The 22,197-nt window shown below is 42.5% G+C and overlaps 1 protein-coding gene across 10 annotated transcripts in view; it reads right to left on the bottom strand.

Annotated features, from left to right (window-relative positions):
• LOC132816542 (interleukin-21 receptor-like) overlaps positions 1 to 22,197 on the bottom strand; it is a 59,021-nt gene that overhangs the window by 23,840 nt on the left and 12,984 nt on the right. For 3 of the 10 annotated variants that reach the window (XM_060826272.1, XM_060826274.1, XM_060826275.1), the window contains one exon: positions 7,614 to 7,751. The exons of 3 other annotated variants lie outside the window; for them this stretch is intronic. In XM_060826272.1, coding sequence (XP_060682255.1) covers positions 7,614 to 7,701 — 88 coding nt within the window. In that variant the 5' untranslated portion in view covers positions 7,702 to 7,751. Of the gene's footprint in view, positions 1 to 7,613; positions 7,752 to 19,475; positions 19,526 to 22,197 lie in introns of those variants that run through there. 4 more of the 10 variants (XM_060826273.1, XM_060826277.1, XM_060826276.1 and 1 more) reach the window with 3 other exon arrangements.

Raw genomic sequence — 22,197 nt, 5'->3', positions numbered from 1 at the left:
ACTGAAGATTTCCAAAGAGGATAGTGAGGTCTGCAGATGCTGGAGATCAGAGTTGAGAGTGTGTTGCTGGAAAAGCACAGCAGGTCAGGCAGCATCCGAGGAGCAGGAGAATCGATGTTTCGGGCTAGAGCCCTTCATCAGGATCCTGACGAAAGGCCTTTGCCCGAAACGTCGATTTTCCTGCTCCTCAGATGCTGCCTGCCCTGCTGTGTTTTTCCAGCAACACACTCTCAACTCTGAAGATTTCCAAAGTCCAAAGTCTTCCAAGTATTCTGGTGCATGAGTCACAAAAAAGTCCAGCAAGTGATTAAGGGGACGCTATGTTTTATTCAAGAGAAATTGAGCAGAAATATAAAGAGGCTATTGCTTAATTATATGGAGAATTGGTGACACCATATCTCAAATACTGTTTGCACCTTTGATTTTCTTATTTAAGGCAGAAATGTAAATGCAATGGAGTCAGCTCTGAAGGCATTTACTAGATTGACACCTGAAATGAGTGGTTGGTCTTTTGAGGATTTATTAGATAGGCTGCGATTGTTTTAGTTGGAGTCTAGAAGAATGAGGGGTAATGTGCTTGAAGTTCATAAGGCCTTACACAGTCTTGCTAAGCTGGATTTAGAAAAGATGTATACTCTTGGGGGTCAGTCTCAAACAAGCAGACACTGTTTTAAAATTAGGTGTCACCTCTTTAGGTCAGAGACAAGGGAATTTTTTTTCTCTCAGAGGAATGTGCAACTTTGGAACATTGCCTCAAAGAATGCCTGGGTCAAGATTATTAAATATTTTTGAGGTAGAGGGGATGGACAGTTGATCGAAATGTGGAATGTGAAGCACAACTGATCAGTCATAATTTCATTAAATGAAAGTATAACTTGAAGGGCCAAATGGCCTACTTCTGCTCCTAATTCATATGTAAAAATATTTCCAGACCTCGTATTCTGTTTTTGCCTTAAGCAGCCCGCTCTTCATAACTTTAGAGAAACAAGGAATTCAGACTATAACTTTTGTGCTAGTTTGTTGAAATATTTATTCACATGTTGTCTTGTTATTTGTGTGTAAAGTTATTTGTTGCATTCGAAGGTCAAAGTCAATGCTTCAAACCGTTGGCATGGTGCCTGTACTCACAATCTTTTCAATTTGCCACTCTGGAGACCAATGGAATGAAAATCAGGCCAGCTTCAGTCATGGGCAACTACTCCAGTAATGACAGTTCAAAGGTCACCCCAGTAAGTTTCAGTCTTCCCTGATCCCTGGCACAAAGGTTCACAAGTTTGGGCGACACGGTGGCTCAGTGGTTAGCACTGCTGCCTCACACAGCCTGGGACCAGGGTTTGATTCCTACCTCAAGCAACTAACTGTGCAGAGTTTGCACATTCTCCCCGTGTCTGTGTGGGTTCCTTTCAGGTGCTCTAGTTTCCTCCCACAATCCAAAGGATGTGCAGGTTAGATGAATTGGCCATGCTAAATTGCCCATTGTGTTCGGTACATTAATTAGCGGTAAATAAAAGATATGGGAATGGGTCTGGGTGGGTTACTCTTCAGAGGGTCAGTGTGGACTTGTTGGGCTGAAAGGCCCTGTTTTCACACTGTAGGGAATCTAATCTAATCAAGTTATATTCTTGCATTACAAATCAAGCAGACATTGCTGGAAACTCTGAGCAGGTCTGTGAAGAGAAATCACGCTACAGAACCAGTCGTGAAGAAGGGTCACTGGACCAGAAACATTAACTCCGACCTGCTGAGTTTCTCCAGCATTTTCATTTTTTGCTTCTGATTTCAGGCATCTGCAGTTTGCTCTGGGTTTTTTTTTGTTTTGTTATATTCTTATGTCCTATGCATCATCTCAAGGTGAATTCACCATCATCCTGAAATTATTGGGATGTTGGCTTTGCTCTGTTCTGATGTCTGATGACATTGGACAGGGAAGAATTTGCATTTGTGATTATGCAATGTGCCATTTATAATCAAATGTAGAAACCACAGTCCATTACATATTCAGAGAGAAAGTCCCAAGCCACTTCCTCACAATCTCCTCAGTGTACCGTGGCTTACACATTTACCTTCACAATAAGGTTAGTCAGACTTCCTGGGAAGTCCCACCTACTGTAAGTTCCTCTGTTGACATCTTGCTAAACTGTTGACAAAACCATTAAACCACTTCTGCGGTGACATTTAACAGCATTACTCAGTGAACTGAACAGGCATTTTGCTGAGGAGGAATGCAACTTTCCGTGACAATCAAATCCACTCCCAATGAAGGGTTTTCTCCACAATGCTTCCTATCCTACTGCCTCAGATGTTCTCTCAAAGGGGTGTGCATCAGTGGAATTCAATATCCCAGAGGGTGTTGCATGCCAGGAAACTGGATACATTTAAGGAGGAGATAACAGACAGCTTTTTTTAATTCACAAAAGATTAAAGGGTTATGGAGAGTAAGTGGGAAAGTGGAGTTGAAACTGAGATGAGATCAGCCATGATCGTATTAATTGGCAGACTTGAGGGGCTCCTTCTAGCTCTTAGGGAACACAGGGCTAAAGTAGATAGGTGCTTGACTACCAGCATGGACACAGTGGGCTGAAGGGCCTTTTCCTTTGCTGTAAATCTCAATGACACTATGACTGGAATGCACAGCTGATACAATCATTGACACAGATTCAAAACATAACTTTAAATGGAACTTTAATAAATACATGAGTATGGAGTATTAGCAGGTAGATGCAGGCAGCTGAACTATGACACATGAGCATGGGTGACACAGTGGTTCAGTGGTTAGCACTGCTGCCTCATAGCGCAGGGATCTAGGTTTGATTCCAGCCTTGGGTGACTGTCTGTGTGGAGTTTGTATCTTCTCCTTGTGTCTGTGTGAGTCTCCTCCCACAATCCAAAGATGTGCAGGTCAGGGTGATTGGTCATACTATTGTCGAGAGACGTGTGGGCTAGGTAGATTAGCCATGGGGAATGCAGGGTTATAGGCTGGGTGGGGGTGAGTCTGGGTTGAATGCTCTTTGGAGGGTCAGTGTGAACTCGATAGGCTGAATGGCCTGCTTCTATGCTGTAGGGATTCAATAAGACTAAAGGAAATCAACGTGCAACAGCAGTGATAATGAGTTGTGTAAGACTTGCTTGAATATTGAAGATCATCACGAGAACTCCAACAAGATGGGTCATGACAATTTTGCTTGTATTTATTGAAGGTGATGTCATAAAGCAACAATTATAATGCCTAAAGATATATTCATTTTCCCCATTTTTTATGTTCTATTATTTTAATGCATCTTATCCACAAGGCAGATAAAAACATTTCCCTTTGCAACAGTAGTTGATAATATCAGTTGAGACACCCATGATTTCATAATGACAATGAATCTGCAAAACTGCTCCATGCATGACTGAATATCACAATATTGTTTTTGCACTCATTAACATCCTGATTTTGGCCAGGCATGGGGACTCTATAAAATCTATCACAGGGAGAACGTATTCTATATGAAAAGCCTCATTGTCCAGGCTTTAAGTGAAATAAATCCACAGAAGCCAGTATCTGGTCGTCAAGTCACTCTTTATTTGCATGTGGAAAGTTCTTGACACTGATCCGGCTTCCTCAGAGCCAGCTCTGAAGGGGAACAGAACCTCTGTCACTCCTGTTTATTTTATTTTTTTTAAATAAATAACATCTCTGAACAAGTTAATTAGAAAATATCAAAGTGCTCTTGCAGTGCAGTGGTCGTGTTCAGTCCTCCCTGTCCTCGGTATGTCGCAATATATGAAAAACAGGTTGATTTTAATGAATACATAAATGTGAACAGTACTTTTGAAATTGAGAGGGTCTCATTGCCACTGAGTTTGATTTATAGTCAGTCACAGTGTCTGTGTTGAAAGTCAACATACACAAATCACTCCTGTTTATATCTGTCAGCCAGGGCTCCCTGATTGGACCAGGTTAACCACCCCAATCAGGGAACCTATATTCTATGAGGTCCACCTGGCTGACCTCATTACAATGACTAGGAGAAAGTGAGGACTGCAGATGCTGGAGATCAGAGCTGAAAATGTGTTGCTGGAAAAGCGCAGCAGGGCAGGCAGCATCCAAAGAGCAGGAGAATTCGACGTTTCGGGCATGAGCCCTTCTTCAGGAATGATCATGCCCGAAACATCGATTCTCCTGCTCCTTGGATGCTGCCTGACCTGCTGTGCTTTTCCAGCAACACATTTTCAGCTCATTACAATGACGACAATAAACAGCTTCAGTGAACCAGAAATTAGCCTATAAATAATCTACTGACAAGTTGATTAAAATATAAATAGCTCAGCAATTTAATGTTTGGCCTAATTATGCAATGGCCATGGTTCTGTTGGCAACATCCACCATTTGAGTCAAATTCAAGTGAAAGTACACAGACCCAACTATGAAAGCAAACAGATTATAAACAGAAGGTGTTGGAAGAAGTCAACAGGTCAAGCAGTGTATGTGGAGAGAGAAATAACGTTCACATTTCAAGTCTAATATGGACGCCTCAAAATGGAGATACCCTCTGATCCTAAGAAGCTAGGTGACATCCTGGACAAAGCTGTCCATTTGATTGGCTGTCCATCAATTGTCCTAAACATTGGCAGCATGTGGACCACCTACAAGATGTACCTTAACACCCCACCAAGAATTTTTAATTAACACCTTCCATACCAGGAATTTAGGTGTTAACAGCTTGAAAGACAAAGGCTGCACATTCATGGGAATAGCACTACTGACAAGATACTTCCCAGGTCCAATGATCTATTTGAGTCAGCATAATTCTCCAATGCTGGCAGCTGGCAGCTTTATTTATTCAGGAGATGTAGACATCACTTTATTGCCATGGTAATATTTTATTTACAGCAATTCTTGCCCATCCCCAATTGCTTAGATAAGGCTCAAACACACTCCCGTGGATCTGTGTCACTTGGAAATTTGGTAAAGACAGAAGCAATATATTAATTTAATTCCTCTTTCATATCCTTTGCTTCAGTGAGCAACTTACACTGTGTGTTCCTAATGGGCCCCACTCTATCCTTCCCTTATCTTTTGCTGTCAATATATTTGAAGAACATTTTACCTTCTGTTTTAGCACGACCTGCAATCCTTTTCTCATGCTTCCTCTTTGCCTTCCTTATTCCAGTCTTGGAGAAAGTGAGAACTGCAGATGCTGGAGACTCAGGGTTGAAAAGTGTGGTGCTGGAAAAGCACAGCATAACAGGCAGTATCCGAGGAGCAGGAGTTTTGTGCATGAGTCTTTCATCCTGTGCTTTTTCCAGCGCCACACTTTCTGACTCTTATCCCAGCCTTGGCCTCCCTCCCACATTTATTTCCTATTCCTATTATTGCTTGCATTATATACCTCTTTTCTCTTCATTATTTGCTCATCAATAATCTTAGTCATCCAGGATATCCTAACTTTGGATACCCTACATTTATTTCTCATTGCACCCAATTCATCTCTCTTTTGAAATTCTCCCATTATTCATCCACTGTTTTATCCATCAAAATGCATTTTCAATCGAAATACTCCAGTCCAATTTTTAGACCCCTAAAACCTGTTCTTTTTCAATCTGAAATCTTAACCATTGATTGATTGTAATCCTTTTCAAACCTAATTTTGAACCTCATTAAGTTGTGAATGCTATTTCCCAAATGTTCCCCTACTCTACATTCTCTACTTGGCCTGCCTCATTTCCTAGGATTAGATCCAATGCAAGTGCATCCCTTGTAATCAGGAAATGGACTGTTCCAGGAAATTCTCCTGCACACATTGCAGAAATTTCTCCTCTTCATGTCCTGTAGAATTCCATAACCTGCCTCCAATCGTCTCTTTTACTATTTGAAGGCCTATAATAAATACTCACCAGGATCACTGCTCCCTTCCTGTTTCCCTCCTCCAACCAAATTGATTGTAATTAAATGCATCTCATTTAAGGGTAATGATACTATTTTTTGATCAAGACTGTTATATGCCCTTCTTACCTGCCCTGTTTGTCTGAAAAGCCCTGTAACCCTGTACATTAAGTATCCGGTCCTTTCTGACTTGAGCTACATTTCTGTTATTGCTACTATGTCCTAACCCCCAGAGCAATTTCTGCTTCCAATTCTCCAGTTTTGTTCAGCGTATTCTGTGCATTGTCACACATACAATTTATCTCTTCCTTGCCCATTGGAAGGTGACCATTTTAGATTAGATTAGATTAGATTAGATTACTTACAGTGTGGAAACAGGCCCTTCGGCCCAACAAATCCACACCGACCCGCCGAAGCGCAACCCACACCGTACCCCTACATTGACCCCTTGCCTAACACTACGGGCAATTTAGCATGGCCAATTCATCTAACCTGCACATCTTTGGACTGTGGGAGGAAACCGAAGCACCCGGAGGAAACCCACGCAGACATGGGGAGAACGTGCAAACTCCACACAGTCAGTCGCCTGAGGCGGGAAATGAACCCGGGTCTCTGGCCCTGTGAGGCACTCAAGCCTTCCTTCACTTCCTTACCCTGTTAACCTTCTTTCTCTTTAGCTGTCTCTGATAGTTCATGAGTTATCCTACCCCCTGCCTTACAAGTTTGGACTTATTTAATCTCTCAGTCAAGAGATTAGTTCCATTTCAGCTCAGGTGAAGCCCATCTCTTCTGACCAACTTCCTCCTTTCCTAAAACTGATCCCAATACTCCAAAACTCTGAATCCCTCCCATCTGCACCATCCCTCAAGCCAAACATTCGACTCCCTTTGCCTAGATGGTGAAGTCTGTGGCACGGGTAGTATGGGAAGCAACTGACCATATGGAGCTCCCGATCTCACTTGTAAACTAGACAGTATATCCCCCAAACTACTGAGTCACCCATTACTACTAACTTTCTAATCTGCTTTTACAACAATGGACAGTGTTTATGTAGTCAACATTACACAAGCTTTTATTTTCAGATTGTTATTGAATTCAAATTTTCACCTTTTGCTTCGGTGGGATTTAAACCCAGGACCTCAGAATATTGGCTTGGATTGCTGGAGTATCAGTCCAATGGCATAACCACAATATCAATGTCTTCCGTTGTGTGAGTCTGTGTGAATATGTGTCTGTGTATACCTGTATGTGTGGTATGTGTGTCTGTCGTGTGTGTCTGTGTGTGTGTGGGGTGGGGTGTATGTCTAAGGGTCTGTGTGTATCTGTGTGTGTGTATATCTGTGTTTTAGTGTGTATCTGCATGTGTGTGTATGTGCGTGTGATGTATATCTGTGTGTTGAGTCTGCATGTGTGTATTTAGTGTTTGTGCGTTTTGAGTGTATGTGTCTGTGTGCATGTCTGTGTGTGATCCTGTATTTGTGTGTGCATATATTTGTGTGTGTGCCTGTTTTCATTTGTTGTGTATCCATGTCTGTGTCCACGTGTGACACATGCACAGCAGGGTCACGCTGGAGTTAACAGCGAGCCATTGTCAGTGACCCAGATTTCAATGTGCTTACTTAAACCCACACTACATGGGAACGAAGGCATCAGAGAGATTTACTTTAAAAGATTATGGGTTAACAACTGAAATACAGTTTTATATATCAGATTATTTTGATATTAAAATGTTGAAATAACTCACTCATGTGTGCAAAGCAAGTTATAGCAGCTCCATTTAGTGCTGTTGTCCAAAGTATGGCTGTTATCAAGAGAGGTGGGACAAACAGCATGATGCTGTGGCGTAAAGGGCAGATTAAAACACTCGCAGTCCAAGCTCTACCTGAGGAATAAAACATGTATCCATTAAAATATTGCTTCCTGACTGTTTCTACTTTTTTGTTTAACACTAATATGTTAAATATATTGAATTCTTAATGTTTTGCTTCCATTTAGGCTGGCTCTGTGCCAAGACGTGGAATAAAATAGAAAGAATAGGTAATTTCTTTAAGGGAAGATCAATCTACAATGACATCTCCATGCACTCTTCATGCATGGACACAGGCATACATACACACAGATACGGACACACAGAATATACACATCCTTACAACACAGACACATACAAGCGGACATGGACACACAACATATACAGGAACACATGTACACGCAATGCACATACACGACATACTCTTAGAAATAAATAACACACACTTTCACATAATAAATGACACACACACCAATGCAGACACATACACAAATAGTGCACATATGCAGATACACAGACAGGGGCACACACACAGACATCATGCATGCAAATACATACATAGTCCCATATACATATACGCACAGCCATACAACACACATTCACCCAGATACACATAAAGACAGGCACACACAGAATGACACAGATACACAGACAGAGACACACACAGAGACATGATGCATACAAACACACAGTCACACACACGTATACACAACATACACTCACCTAGATACACGTAGTGATGAGCACATACACAGAGACGCTGATACACAGACAGACAGACACACACACACATATATATACAGATAGATGCAGAGACATACAAGCAGACAGACATACATTGTGGCTGTTTGAACAATCAGGCTGGGTATTCTGTGGTGAGTAGCGTTGCCCAAAACCCCTCCATTGTTTGCAAGATGGAATGTGATCCCACAATTAGAGGGATGCAATACCTAAGATTGCTAGACACCATGTGGTTCAAGAAACCAGCTCCTCACCACTTTTTCAGGAACAACCAGTGATGGGGAACAAATGCTGACCGTGCTAATGATGTCACGCCCCCTGAAAGAAAACAGGAACAGAAAATCCCCAGGTCATTTAATAAATTAATTGGTTTGGGAAATGCTGTGATAGAAAGTTGTGGGAATAATTGAACATGAGAGAATTTTTACTGAAAATTGATAGGTTTCTTGGGTTGTACTGCGAGACCAATAGAGCATAAAATTTGGGAAGAAACTTAGAACATTTAAAAAGCTCAATTTTCCCTGTCTGGAATACAATTCTAGTCAAGATTCAACAAATACAAAAGAGATAAATGCAACACTTTCTGCACGATGAGACACCCACACCTTGCTATCGAATAAAGTAGAATCCCTACATTGTGGAAACAGGCCATTTTGGCCCAACAAGTCCACATCGAACCTCTGAAGAGGATCCCACCTAGACCCACTCTCCACCTCAAAATTCAGATGTAACAATTTTAAGCAGGGGGTTACTGAAGGTATATAATTGGACAAATGTATGAGAAAGTTAAAGAATGGTCTTCTAAACATCTGAAGCAAAAATATGATAAAGCTAATGCCTAGCAGGTGTCATAGAGCACGATGCTCCCTGTTGACTGGAGCTCTCCAGACAGTATATGCATTACAATGGATCACTTACATCAAATTCCCTGTCAAAATGTCACATCTCTGAGCCATGTTGATTGAAACTGCCTCGTCCCACTTCTCTGACATTGTGTTGAGTGGCACTGCTTGGTGTCATGAACATGATCAAATTGCAGCATTGAATCTCCCCATTATCTGTAGCAAACAGTCTGGGGAATCCCAGAAAAACTGCTCAAGTGACATTTTCCCAGGATTTTTACAGATCTTCCACTGATAGAACAGTAAGCCATCTAGCACATTCACAGGGAAAGAGGACCAGGAATAGACTTTGTACTCCTTCAGCCTATTGCGTCACTCTGTATGGATGTGGTGGGCCTGTCCCTTAACTCCATTTGTTCACAGGAAGAGGAGTATTTCTGCCTGGCCCTTCCCCAGTTACCCAGAGGACAGTTAAGAGTCAACCACATTGCTGTGAGTTTGGAGTCAAATGTAGGCCAGACCATGTAAGGTCATTAGTGAAACAGACGGATTTTCCCCCAGCAACCTCATAGTCATCATTAGACTCTTAAATACAGATTTGGTTTTTTGAAATTTAATTCAAATTTTATATTTGCTACGGTGGGATTCAAACCCAGGTTCCCAGAATATTCCCTGGGTCTCTGGATTAGCAGTTTAGCGATAATACCATTAGGCCATTACTTGCTTTCAATTTACATGGCCCTCCATACATTGAAGAAACAGTGGAATTAAAACAAGCTCCCCATACACCCGAGCACTGAACACATTTTGAAAGCTCAAATAGATTCACCTACTTTGTCAAAGCATTAAAATGAACTGTCTACATTCATCAAATTCTAGTGCTGGCCAGAAAGCAGGCCACACTGGACCTGGAATGAGATAAGAGTAATTGAGGCACCCATAATGAAAGCACCCTCAAGAAACAGTGAACGTAATATGATTGAATTCTGTGTTCAGTCTGAGGGAGAGGGAAGTGGATCTGAGCATTTTTTTAGCACCAGGTTCCCCATGAACATGAGGTGCAAGTAAAGGAGAGAGGCAGCGCCCAAACGGCCACACTCCAGACCAGATTCGAATGGTGATACGCACCAATTAGAGTCGGTTATCCTAGGCCAACCATTGATCCACGGCCCTATGGTATTGTTACATTTAGGCGGGATTCTGACTTAGAGGTGTTCAGTCATAATCCCACAGATGGTAGCTTCGCACCATTGGCTCCTCAGCCAAGCACATACACCAAATGTCTGAATCTGCGGTTCCTCTTGTACTGAGCAGGATTACTATTGCAACAACACAACATCACTAGGGTAAAACTAACCTGTCTCACGACGGTCTAAACCCAGCTCACGTTCCCGATGAGTGGGTGAACAATCCAACGCTTGGTGAATTCTGCTTCACAATGATAGGAAGAGCCGACATCGAAGGATCAAAAAGCGACGTAGCTATGAACACTTGGCCACCACAAGCCAGTTATCCCTGTGGTGACTTTTCTGACACCTCCTGCTTAAAACCCAAAAGGTCAGAAGGATCGCGAGGCCCCGCTTTCACGGTCTATACTCGTACTGAAAATCAAGATCAAGTGAGCTTTTGCCCTTCTGCTCCACGAGAAGTTTCTGTCCTCCCTGAGCTTGCCTTAGGATACCTTTGCATCAGCATTTACTGTGGAAAAGGATATGGAAGATATAGACTGTAGGGAAATAGATGGGTTCATCTTGAAAAATGTCCAGATTACAAGGGGGAAATGCTGGATGTCTTGAAATGGTTAAAGGTGGATAAATCCCCAGTACCTGATCAGGTGTGCCCAAGAACTCTGTGGGAAGCTAGAGAAGTGATTGCTGGGCCTCTTGCTGAGATATTTGTATCATCGATAGTCACAGGTGAGGTGCCAGAAGACTGGAGGTTGGTGCCACTGTTTAAGAAGGCTAGTAAGGACAATCCAGGGGACTATAGACCAGTGAGCCTGACCTCGGTGGTGGGCAAGTTGTTGGAGCGAATCCTGAGGGACAGGATGTACATGTATTTGGAAAAGCAAGGACTTATTCGGGATAGTCAACATGGCTTTGTGCGTGGGAAATCATGTCTCACAAACTTGATTGAGTTTTTTGATGAAGTAACAAGGAAGATTGATGTGGGCAGAGCAGTAGATGTGATCTGTATTGACTTCAGTAAGGCGTTCGACAAAATTTCCCATGAGAGACTGGTTAGCAAGGTTAGATCTCATGGAATACAGGGAGAACTAGCCATTTGGATGCAGAACTGGCTCAAAGGTAGAAGACAGAGGGTGGTGGTGGAGGGTTGTTTTTTAGACTGGAGGCCTGTGACCAGTGGAGTGCCACAAGGATCGGTGCTGGGCACTCTACCTTTTGTCATTTACATAAATGATTTGGATGTGAGCATAAGAGGTACAGTTAGTAAGTTTACACCAAAATTGGAGGTGTAGTGGACAGCGAAGAGGGTTACCTCAGATTACAACAGGATCTTGACCAAATGGGCCAATGGGCTGAAAAGTGGCAGATGGAGTTTAATTCAGATAAATGTGAAGTGTTGCATTTTGAGAAAGCAAATCTTAGCAGGCCTTATGTATTTCATGGTAGGTTCCTAGGGAGTGTTGCTGAACAAAGAGACCTTGGAGTGCAGGTTCATAGCTCCTTGAAAGTGGAGTCGCAGGTAGATAGGATAGTGAAGAAGGCGTTTGGTATGCTTTCCTTTATTGGTCAGAGTATTGAGTACAAGAGTTGGGAGTTCATGTTGCAGCTGTACAGGACATTGGTTAGGCCACTGTTGGAATATTGTGTTCAATTCTGGTCTCCTTCCTATTGGAAAGATGTTGTGAAACTTGAAAGGGTTCAGAAAAGATTTACAAGGATGTTGGAAGGGTTGGAGGATCTGAGCTACAGGGAGAGGCTGAAGAGGCTGGGGCTGTTTTCCCTGGAGCGTCGGAGCCTGAGGGGTGACCTTATAGACGTTTACAAAATTATGAGGGGCATGGATAGGATAAATAGACAAAAGTCTTTTCCCTGGGGTTGGGGAGTCTAGAACTAGAGGGCATCAGTTTAGGGTGAGAGGGGAAAGATATAAAAGAGACCTAAGGGGCAACGTTTTCATGCAGAGGGTGGTACGTGTATGGAATGAGCTGCCAGAGGATGTGGTGGAGGCTGGTACAATTGCAACATTTAAGAGGCATTTGGATGAGTATATGAATAGGAAGGGTTTGGAGGGATATGGAGCGGGTGCTGGCAGGTGGGACTAGATTGGGTTGGAATATCTGGTCGAAGGGTCTGTTTCCATGCTGTACATCTCTATGACTCTAAACAAGAGCAATTTTGAGTGCATGAAAACAAAGGTGACGAAAGTGAATTGGCAAATTAAATGACCAGTCAATTACAGATGCAGTGGGAGAAATAAAAATGGATATTACAGAATCAGTAAAGGATAATATTACTGTAATCCTGCCAGTTCATCAGGCTGCTCTCTCATTTGGAACCAGTGATGGTTTAAACTAAGGTTCACCATGCCTCGGGTGAGGGCAGAGGTTGAGGCTTAGAGCCTTTCATAGTAATCTCAGCTGCTCTGGGAATTCAAACCATGCAGATCGCTCTCTGTCAGTCCCTTTTTGAATAACATTGTTGTCTGTCAATAGAGTTGGACCTTCTCCAAATCTGGAGAAGTTTGGAAAATTAATACCAAGGGCTGAAATCTTGCTTTTTCTGGCTAAGTCAGAGTTGCATTATGTTTTTGGAGGATTTTTCACCATGAGTTTGAGCTTTCTCATCTTGTCTTACTAAAGCCAACACATTAATTCCTTACCCTATCCCATGGCATTTATCATGTCGATTTTCCACCCCACCTTACAACAGCAGTGCCTGGAACATCCCAGCATCCCTTGTGCTTGCCCCACCCCTAAAAGCCTGTTCTGCACCCGACCACACACTGGTACCACGAAGCTGCCATACCCATTGATGGCAGAATTGTAACCTGTCAGAGAAGGGGAAGATGGCATCACGTTTCCCTGATGAGAAGTCCTGGGGGGTCAGAGGGCTGCACGGGAAAGGAGTCCGCTACCTTGTGAGCTATCAGTATCTCTGCTACTGCACCCATTTTGCACCAAGGTCATACTCTGCCTCTGTGAGTTTTGCCTTCAAGACTTTGCCTCTCGCACTCTCCCCCACAGCACCCTCTCAAGCTCCCACACCTTGTTATCCTACACACTGTGCTGCCTCCTCTGTCTTTCAGTACACCTTACCAACCTTTCATCCATATGCAATCGCACCAGCAACTGTGCCACCCATTGTCATCCCACCCATTCCTCATCCCTCATTTGCTTATTGCAAGACGAGACAGTCCATAACAGGGCAAAGGGAAGCTAGCAGGATGGAGTGTGTCTGACCCGTCCTGTGGCAATGCACAGACAGTTGGACCAAAGGATCTGTTTCTGTGTTTCTATGACTCTATCACAGTCACCTAATTATTCCCATATGCTGCAGCTAGGACACATCATTCAGCCTGCTTTATTGCATTTCAATTGATTCCTTAGTTCATAATGTGCTTACTTTTAGAGTCATAGACATAGAGATGTACAGTACGGAAACAGACGCTTCAGTCCAACCTGTCCATGCCGACCAGATATCCCAAACCAATCTAGTCCCACCTGCCAGCATCCGGCCCATATCCCTCCAAACCCTCCCTATTCATAGACTTATCCAGATGACTTTTAAATGTTGCAATTGTACCCGCCTCCACCACTTCCTCTGGCAGCTCATTCCATACACGTACCACCCTCTGTGTGAAACACATGTCACTTAGGTCTATTTTATATATTTCCCTTCTCACCCTAAACATATGCCCTCTAGTTCTGGACTCCCCCACCCCAGGGAAAAGACTTTGTCTATTTATTCTATCCATGCCCCTCATAATTTTATAAACCTCTCAGCCTCAGCCTCTGATGCTCCAGGGAAAACAGCCCCAACATCTCCCTGTAGCTCAGATCCTCCAACTCTGGCAACATCCTTGTAAATCTTTTTTGAACCCTTTCACGTTTCACAACATCTTTTTGATAGGAAGGAAACCAGAATTGCACACAATATTCCAACAATGGCCTAACAATGTCCTGTACAGCCGCAACATGACCTCCCAATTCCTGGACTCAATATTCTGACCAATAAAGGAAAGCATACCAAACGCCTTCTTCACTATCCCATCTACCTGTGACTCCACTTTCAAGGAGCTATGAACCTGCACTCCAAGGTCTCTTTGTTAAGCAACACTCCCCAGGACCTTAACATTAAGTGTATAAGTCCTGCTAAGATTTGCTTTCCCAAAATGCAATACCTCACATTTATCTGAATTAAACTCCATCTGCCACTTCTCAGCCCATTGGCCCATCTGATCAAGATCCTGTTGTCATCTGAGGTAACCCTCTTCGCTGTCCACTACACCTCCAATTTTGGTGTCATCCGCAAACTTACTAACTGTACCTTTTATGCACACATCCAAATCATTTATGTAAATGACAAAAAGTACAGGACCCAGAACCAAACTTTGTGGCACTCCATTGGTCACAGCCCTCCAGTCTGAAAAACAACCCTCCACTACCACCCTCTGTCTTCCACCTTTGAGCCTATTTCCAAATGGCTAGTTTTCCCTTTATTCCTTGAGATCTAACCTTGCTAACCAGTATCCCATGGGGAACCTTGACAAACGCCTTACTGAAGTCAATATAGATCACATCTACTGCTCTTCCCTCATTAATCCTCTTTGTTACTTCTTCAAAAAACTCAATCAAGTTTGTGAAACATGATTTCCCAAGTACAAAGCCATGCTAACTATCCCTAATCAGTCCTTGCCTTTCCAAATACATGTACATCCTGTCCCTCAGGATTCCCTCCAACAACCTGCCCACCACCAAGGTCAGGCTCACTGGTCTATTGTCCCCTGGATTGTCCTTACCACCCTTCTTAAAGATTGGCATCATGTTAGCCAACCTCCAATCTTCTGGCACCTTACCTGTGACTATCGATGATACAAATATCTCAGTAAAATACCCAGCAATCACTTCTCTCGCTTCCCACAGAGTTCTCGGGTACACCTGATCAGGTCCTGGGCATTTATCCACCTTTATGCGTTTCAATACATCCAGCACTTCCTCCTCTGTAATATGGACATTTTGCAAGATGTCACCATCTATTTCCCTACAGTCTGTATCTTCCATATCCTTTTCCACAGTAAATACTGATGCAAAATATTCATTTAGTATCTCCCCCATTTTCTGTGGCTCCACACAATGGCTGCCTTGCTGATCTTTGAGGGACCCTATTCTCTCCCTAGTTATCATTTTGTCCTTAGTGTATTTATACAAACCCTTTGGATTCTGTTTAACTCTATTTGCCAAAGCTATCTCATATCTCCTTTTTGCCCTACTGATTTCCCTCTTAAGTATACCCCTACTGCCTTTATATTCTTCTAAGGATTTGCTTGATCTCTGCTGTCTATACCTTACATATGCTTCCTTCTTTTTCTTCACCAAACCCTGCATTTCTTTAGTCATCCAGCATTCCCTATACTTGCTAGCCTATCCTTTCACCCTGACAGGGATATACTTTCTCTGGATTCTCATTATCTCATTTCTGAAGGCTTCCCATTTTCTAGCTGTCCCTTTACCTGCGAACATCTGCCCACAATCAGCTTTTGAAAGTTCTTGCCTAATACTGTCAAAATTGGCCTTTCTCCAATTTAGAACTTCAACTTTTAGGTCTGGTCTATCCTTTTCCATCACTATTTTAAAACGAATAGAATTATGGTCGCAGGCCCCAAAGTGCTCCCCCACTGACACCTCAGTCACCTGCCCTGCCTTATTTCCCAAGAGTAGGTCAGGTTTTGCACCTTCTCTAGTAGGTACATCCACATACTGAATCAGAAAATTTTCTCATACACACTTAACAAATTCCTTTCTATCTAAACCCTGAAGACTATGGCAGTCCAAGTCTATGTTTGGAAAGTTAAAATCCCCTATCATAACCACCATTTTATTCTTACAGATAGTAGAGATTTCCTTACAAGTGTTTTCTCCCTAAGCATTGTGGCTAGTGCACAGACGTTACAGTGGGGAGAATTAAGAGGTTAATTGTGTAGAGATTACTGTAGTTGATAATGTGAACTGTTTTTCAGGTTACAGCTTCCGTATTTCTTCAGCAAGACTATGATAAGGAAATATGATGCAAAACGCTTTCCCGAAAATAACTGCAATGCTGGCAATAGTATAGAATGGGCTGCCAAATTCAGAAAGTATTTGTTCTTTTTACAATTGCATAGAATTAAATCTTATTAGTTCTGAGATGTGAAGAGATCCAAGTATGCTGCCTCACAGCGCCTGTAGACCCGGGTTCAATTCCCGACTCAGGCGACTGACTGTGTGGAGTTTGTACGTTCTCCCCATGTCTGCGTGGGTTTCCTCCGGGTGCTCCGGTTTCCTCCCACAGTCACAAAGATGTGCGGGTCAGGTGAATTGGCCATCCTAAATTGCCCGTAGTGTTAGGTGAGGGGTAAATGTAGGGGTATGGGTGGGTTGCGCTTCGGCGGGTCGGTGTGGACTTGTTGGGCCAAAGGGCCTGTTTCCACACTGTAAGTCTAATCTAATCTACACTTGGCCATGAATTACAAATGGTTAGTATGCACATGCAGTAAGTAATTAGGAAAGTTAATAGGAATATTATTGTCAATTCCAAGATGAATTGAGCACAGAAGTAGGCAGGTTATGTTTCAAATGTACAGAACACTGGTGAGACCACATCTGAAGTGTTTCTCTTTCACTTATGGGGTGTTTGATGGTGAGGCCAGCATTTGTCATTCAATAAGATCATGACTGATCCGTTTATGGATTGAGGTCCACTTACTCACTCACTCACCATAACCCTTAACTCCTTTATTGTTCAACAATCTATCTCTCTTTGCCTTAAAAATACTCAGCGAGGAAACCTCAACAGCTTCACTAGGCAGGGAATTCCACAAATTCGCAACCCTCTGGGTAAAAAAGTTCCTTCTCAGATCAATCCTAAATCTGCTCCCCTTTATTTTGAGACTACAACCCCTAATTTTACTTTCACCTGCCAGTGGAAACAACCTCCCTGTTTCTATCTTATCCATTCCCTTCATCATTTTATACATTTCTATAAGATCCTTTTTTGTTCTTCTAAATTCCAATGAATATAATCCCATTCTAGTTATTTTCTCTGCTATAAGCCAAAACTCCCATCTCTGGAATCAACCTAGTGAACCCCCTCTAGAGCCAGTACATCATTTCTCAAGTAAGGAGACCAAAATTGCACGCAGTACTCCAGGTGTGGCCCCACCAGCACTTTGTACAGCACAACAGCGGCATAATCTCGCTGTTTTTAAAGTTCATCCCTCTCATAATGCAGGACAATATTCTACCTTCTTCTTAATTACTTGCTGTACTTGCACACCAACTTTTTTGTGATTCAATGCCATAAGGAGGGAGTTCCAGGGTTTTGACCTAGCAACACTGAAGGCTCAGAGATGGGATTCTAAGTCAGAATGATGAATGACTTGGAGGAGCCTTGCAGGTGGTGGTTGTCCCATATATCTTCTGTTTTTGCCCTTCTAGATGGTAGTGGTTATGGGTTTGGAAAGAGCATTGTGTGTGGTATTGTTTTCCTTATTTAAGGAAGGATGAAAACACATTTGAAGCAGTTCAGAGATGGTTTATCAGACTAATACTAAGAACAGGGTGGGTTGTCTTTTGAGGATAGGTTGGACAGGCTTGATTTAGAAAAGTGACAGATGATTAGATGAAACATGTAAGATCCTGAGGGGTCTTTTCAAGGTGAATGTGCTAAGGATATTTCTTCTTGTGGGAAGGTCCAGAACTAGGGATCACTGTTTAAAAATATGAGATTGCTCATTTAAAACAGAGATAAAGAGAATGTTTTCTCACAGACAATCATGAGAGTTTAGAACTCTTTTAATCAGAAGATGCTGATGGCAGACTGCTTGAATATTTTGAAGGCAGAGGAAGGTAGATTCATGATAAGCAAGGGAGCAAAAGGTTATTGTGAATAGGAAGGAATGTGGAATAATCAGATCAGTCGTGGTCCGTTGAATGATGGAGCAGGTTTGATGGGGTAAGTGGTCTGTTGCTGCTTCAACTTCATATATCTGTTTGGGAAACTTTGAGATTTTGAGAGAGAGAGAGAGACTAGGAGAGACATCAGACTTCGAATATTTCCTGCAAGTTTGTAATGTAGAGGTTCTGGTTTTAATCATCTCTTGCTCCACGTGTGGCATTGTGTCATAACAACTGCCTCAAATAGGAGTCAAAACACTGAAAGATCTGCAAAGAAAATCGATAAAACATTGCTTACCCCTTTCCTTCAAAACTCCCTTACCATGCTACTGCCCACATCTAAGTGAGGCAACGTCTGCCTCATCCTTCAAAGTGCCATTAACCAGAGGGAGAAACGAGGCAAATACCTCATCCCATTCCAACCCAAGCCAATGGCAACCCATCATCCTGTAGCCATTGTGAGGACTCAGCTAAACCCCTGACCTTAAACTAACCTGCAGGTATATTCAGGTAGTGAAAAGGGAGCCAAATATCTCTCCTACTTGCTTGTGTACAGGAGTTGAGATTTCCATGGATGGAACAGAGAGTAAGTTATGCTCTGTAAGTTCAGCTCTGTAAGTCAATAACTATTTTAGTTGGGTAGAGTTTCAGACTAACCAAGGCACTACTTTTCTATCAGCCTTTATTCTGCTTGAAACGAAATAGTTATGTTGATGATGAAATAGAAATCCCTATAAATCCATATTAATAGAAAAATATCACTATTAATATCAGAACGGGAGATGCTAACAAGAGAAAACTTTAAAAATTTTAACATTAAATAAAAAGCAGAAATACCAATGTCAATATTGTAAATACTAACAAAACAGTATTATAAAAATAATAGCAGAATATTTCAGAAACATGAATGCAAATGGTCACTGAAATTACTCTTAAGGACCGATTCAAATTCAATCCAGCCTTGCAATTTAGAAGCCATATGAGCTCACCAGCTTACCGGTACAAGATCAAACAAATATTCATATCTCAGAAAGGAGCAAAGAGAGAGGGGAGCAGTAAAATTAACATTCTGCGAAGGTTGGGAGATCTGATACTTACCCACTGGATCCCAAGCACAGGTCTAATGGGAACGCTTGCTGGTGCTTTGTGATGCTGAGTAAACCAAACTGTTTAAATTTTTAAAGTCATGCTCTGCTGATGACGAGTGAATTCCAAGAAATAGAACTCACATAACAAGGTGAAAAACAAATTTGCTCAATAACTTAATTACTCACAGCAAACACCCTGACAGTACATTACTGATGAACCTGTGGGAGTGGGTAAAGTATGAATCAAGTGAAACAGCAGATTTATTCAACCACAAAATTGTTTTGTTTGATGCAGCAGGAGTTATCTCATAGGACTTTGTAGTGTACGGCTGTATAATAGGGTGTATTGTTCACAATTGTGCCAATTTTTATAACTCTAATTGCAGACCTAATGGGACATACTGAGGCTTTCAGTTTGCATTTGTGCTTCTAATGTTGTAAAACATTACAAAAGGTATAACAGGAGGGTTGACAGAAAAGATTTGATACTTAACAACAGGAATAGAGAACATGAGAGTAGCTGAAGACGGATTAGCTTCTCAAGAAAGGACAGAGAGAGGTTAATGCAGTTTCCTGAAGGGATTCTAGAAAGGGAAACTGCTACTAGTGAAGACTGCCAGGAGTTGCCGATTTGGGTGTGTGCAAAACAAATTGAAGATACACAGGAGGCAAAATTAGGAGAGGTGCAAAGACCTTGAAGAGTTGTAGGGCAGGAGGTTAAAGAGAGGATTCTATTTATACGATATGTACATCACAGCCACCAGAAATCTAAGAGCCCTTTACAGGCGTAAGTATGGTTATCGCTGTCAGGCAGGAAGCACAGAAAATAAGCACACGGCTGACTCTTACAGACAACAGCCTGTCAAAGATCAGATAACATACTTTATTGATGTGGGTGGAGGGATAAATATTTGACAGAACACCAGGGAAAACTCCCCTGCTCATTTTCAAAATAGTGTCATGGGCTATTTTATATTGCCCTGTGCATTAGGTGGGGCCTCAGTTTAATGTCTCATCAAAAAATTGTGGAATTTCCTGGACCCACCCAAAGCTTTTGGAAAGGCGGGTGGGGGATTTTTAAATTTGCTTATGGGACATGGATGTCACTGGCTGGTCATTTATTGCCTATCGCTTTTTGAGAAGGTGATGGTGAGCTGCATCCTTGAACCTCTGCAGTCCACCTGCTGTGAGTTGACCCACAATGCTATCAGGGAGTGTGGTCCAGAATTTTGACCCAACAACAGTGAGGAAATGGTGACAAATTTCCAAGTTCGGATGATATCTGGCCTGGAGGGGAACTTGCTTGTGATCGTGTTCCCATATATCTGCCGCCCTTGGCCTTCGAGATGGAAGTGGTTGTGCATTTGGAAAGTACTGTCTCAGGAGCCTTGGTGAATTTCTGCAATGCATCTTGTAGATAGTACACACTGCTGCTACTGACCATCATTGATGGAGGGAGTGGATGCTTGTAGATGTTGTGCCAATCAAGTGGGCTGCTTTGTCCTGGATAGCATAAAGCTCCTTCAGTGTTGCCATCCAAGCAAGTGCGGAGTATTCCACCACACTTCTGACTTGTTCCTTGTAGATGGTGGACAGGCTTTGGGGAAATCAGAAGTTGAGTTACTGGCTGCAGTATTCCTAGCTTCTGACCTCGTCTTGCAGCCACTATGTTTAAATGGCAAATCCAGTTGAGTTTCTCATTAATGGTAACCCCAAGAGTGTTGATAATGGGGAATTTAGTGATAGTTCCACGACTGAATGTCAAGGGGTGGCAATTAGATTGTCTCTTATTGGAGATGGTCTTTGCCTGGCATTTATGTGGCATAAGTGTTACTTGCCACTTACCAGCCTAAGCCTGGATATTGTCTAGGTCTTGTTGCATTTGAACACGGACTGCTTTCAGTATCTGAGGTGTTGTGAATGGTGCTGAACACTGTGCAATCATTGGCGAGCATCCCCACTTCTGATTTTATGGTGGAGGAAGGGTCATTGGTGAAGCAGCTGAAGATGTTTGAGCTTAAGACACTACCCTGAGGAACTCCTGCACAGATATCCTGGAGCTGAGATGACTGATGCCCAACAATCATTACCATCTTCCTGTGTGTCAGGAATGACTCTAACCACCAGAGAGTTTGCCACCTGATTCCCATTGATTCCAGTTTTGCTAGGGCTCTATGTTGCCACACTCATTTGAATGCAGCCTCAATGTCAAGGGCTGTCACTCTCCCCTCACCTCTGGAATTTAACTCTTTTGTCCATATTTAAACTAAGGCTGTAATGAGATCAGGAGTTGAGTGGCCCTGGTGGAACCCAAACTGGGCGTCACTGAGCAAGTTATCGTTGAGCAGGTGTTCCCTGACAGCACTATTGACATCACTTTACTGATGATTGAGTTAGACTGAAGGGGCAAGATTGGAGTTATGTACCTGACATACCTGGGCAATTTTCTACTTTGTTGGTAGTTGCCAATCTGTATTGGAAGACCTTGGCTATGGGAGCAGCATGAGCTGGAGCACAAATCTTCAGGACTATTGCCGGAATGTTGTTAAGGCCCTTAGTCTTTGCACTATCCAGTGGCTCCAACTATTTCTTGATAACAAGTGAAAAGAATTGAATTGGCTGAAGACTGGTGTCTGTGATGCTGGGGACCATAGTTGGAAGCTGAGATGGATCATCCACTTGGCACTTCTGGCTGAAGATTGTTGTGAATGCTTCAGCTTTATCTTTGGCAC

This window comes from Hemiscyllium ocellatum, chromosome 6 (assembly GCF_020745735.1).
Source record: "Hemiscyllium ocellatum isolate sHemOce1 chromosome 6, sHemOce1.pat.X.cur, whole genome shotgun sequence".
Lineage (NCBI taxonomy): Eukaryota > Metazoa > Chordata > Chondrichthyes > Orectolobiformes > Hemiscylliidae > Hemiscyllium > Hemiscyllium ocellatum.
This window is presented reverse-complemented; position numbering and strand designations above follow the sequence as displayed.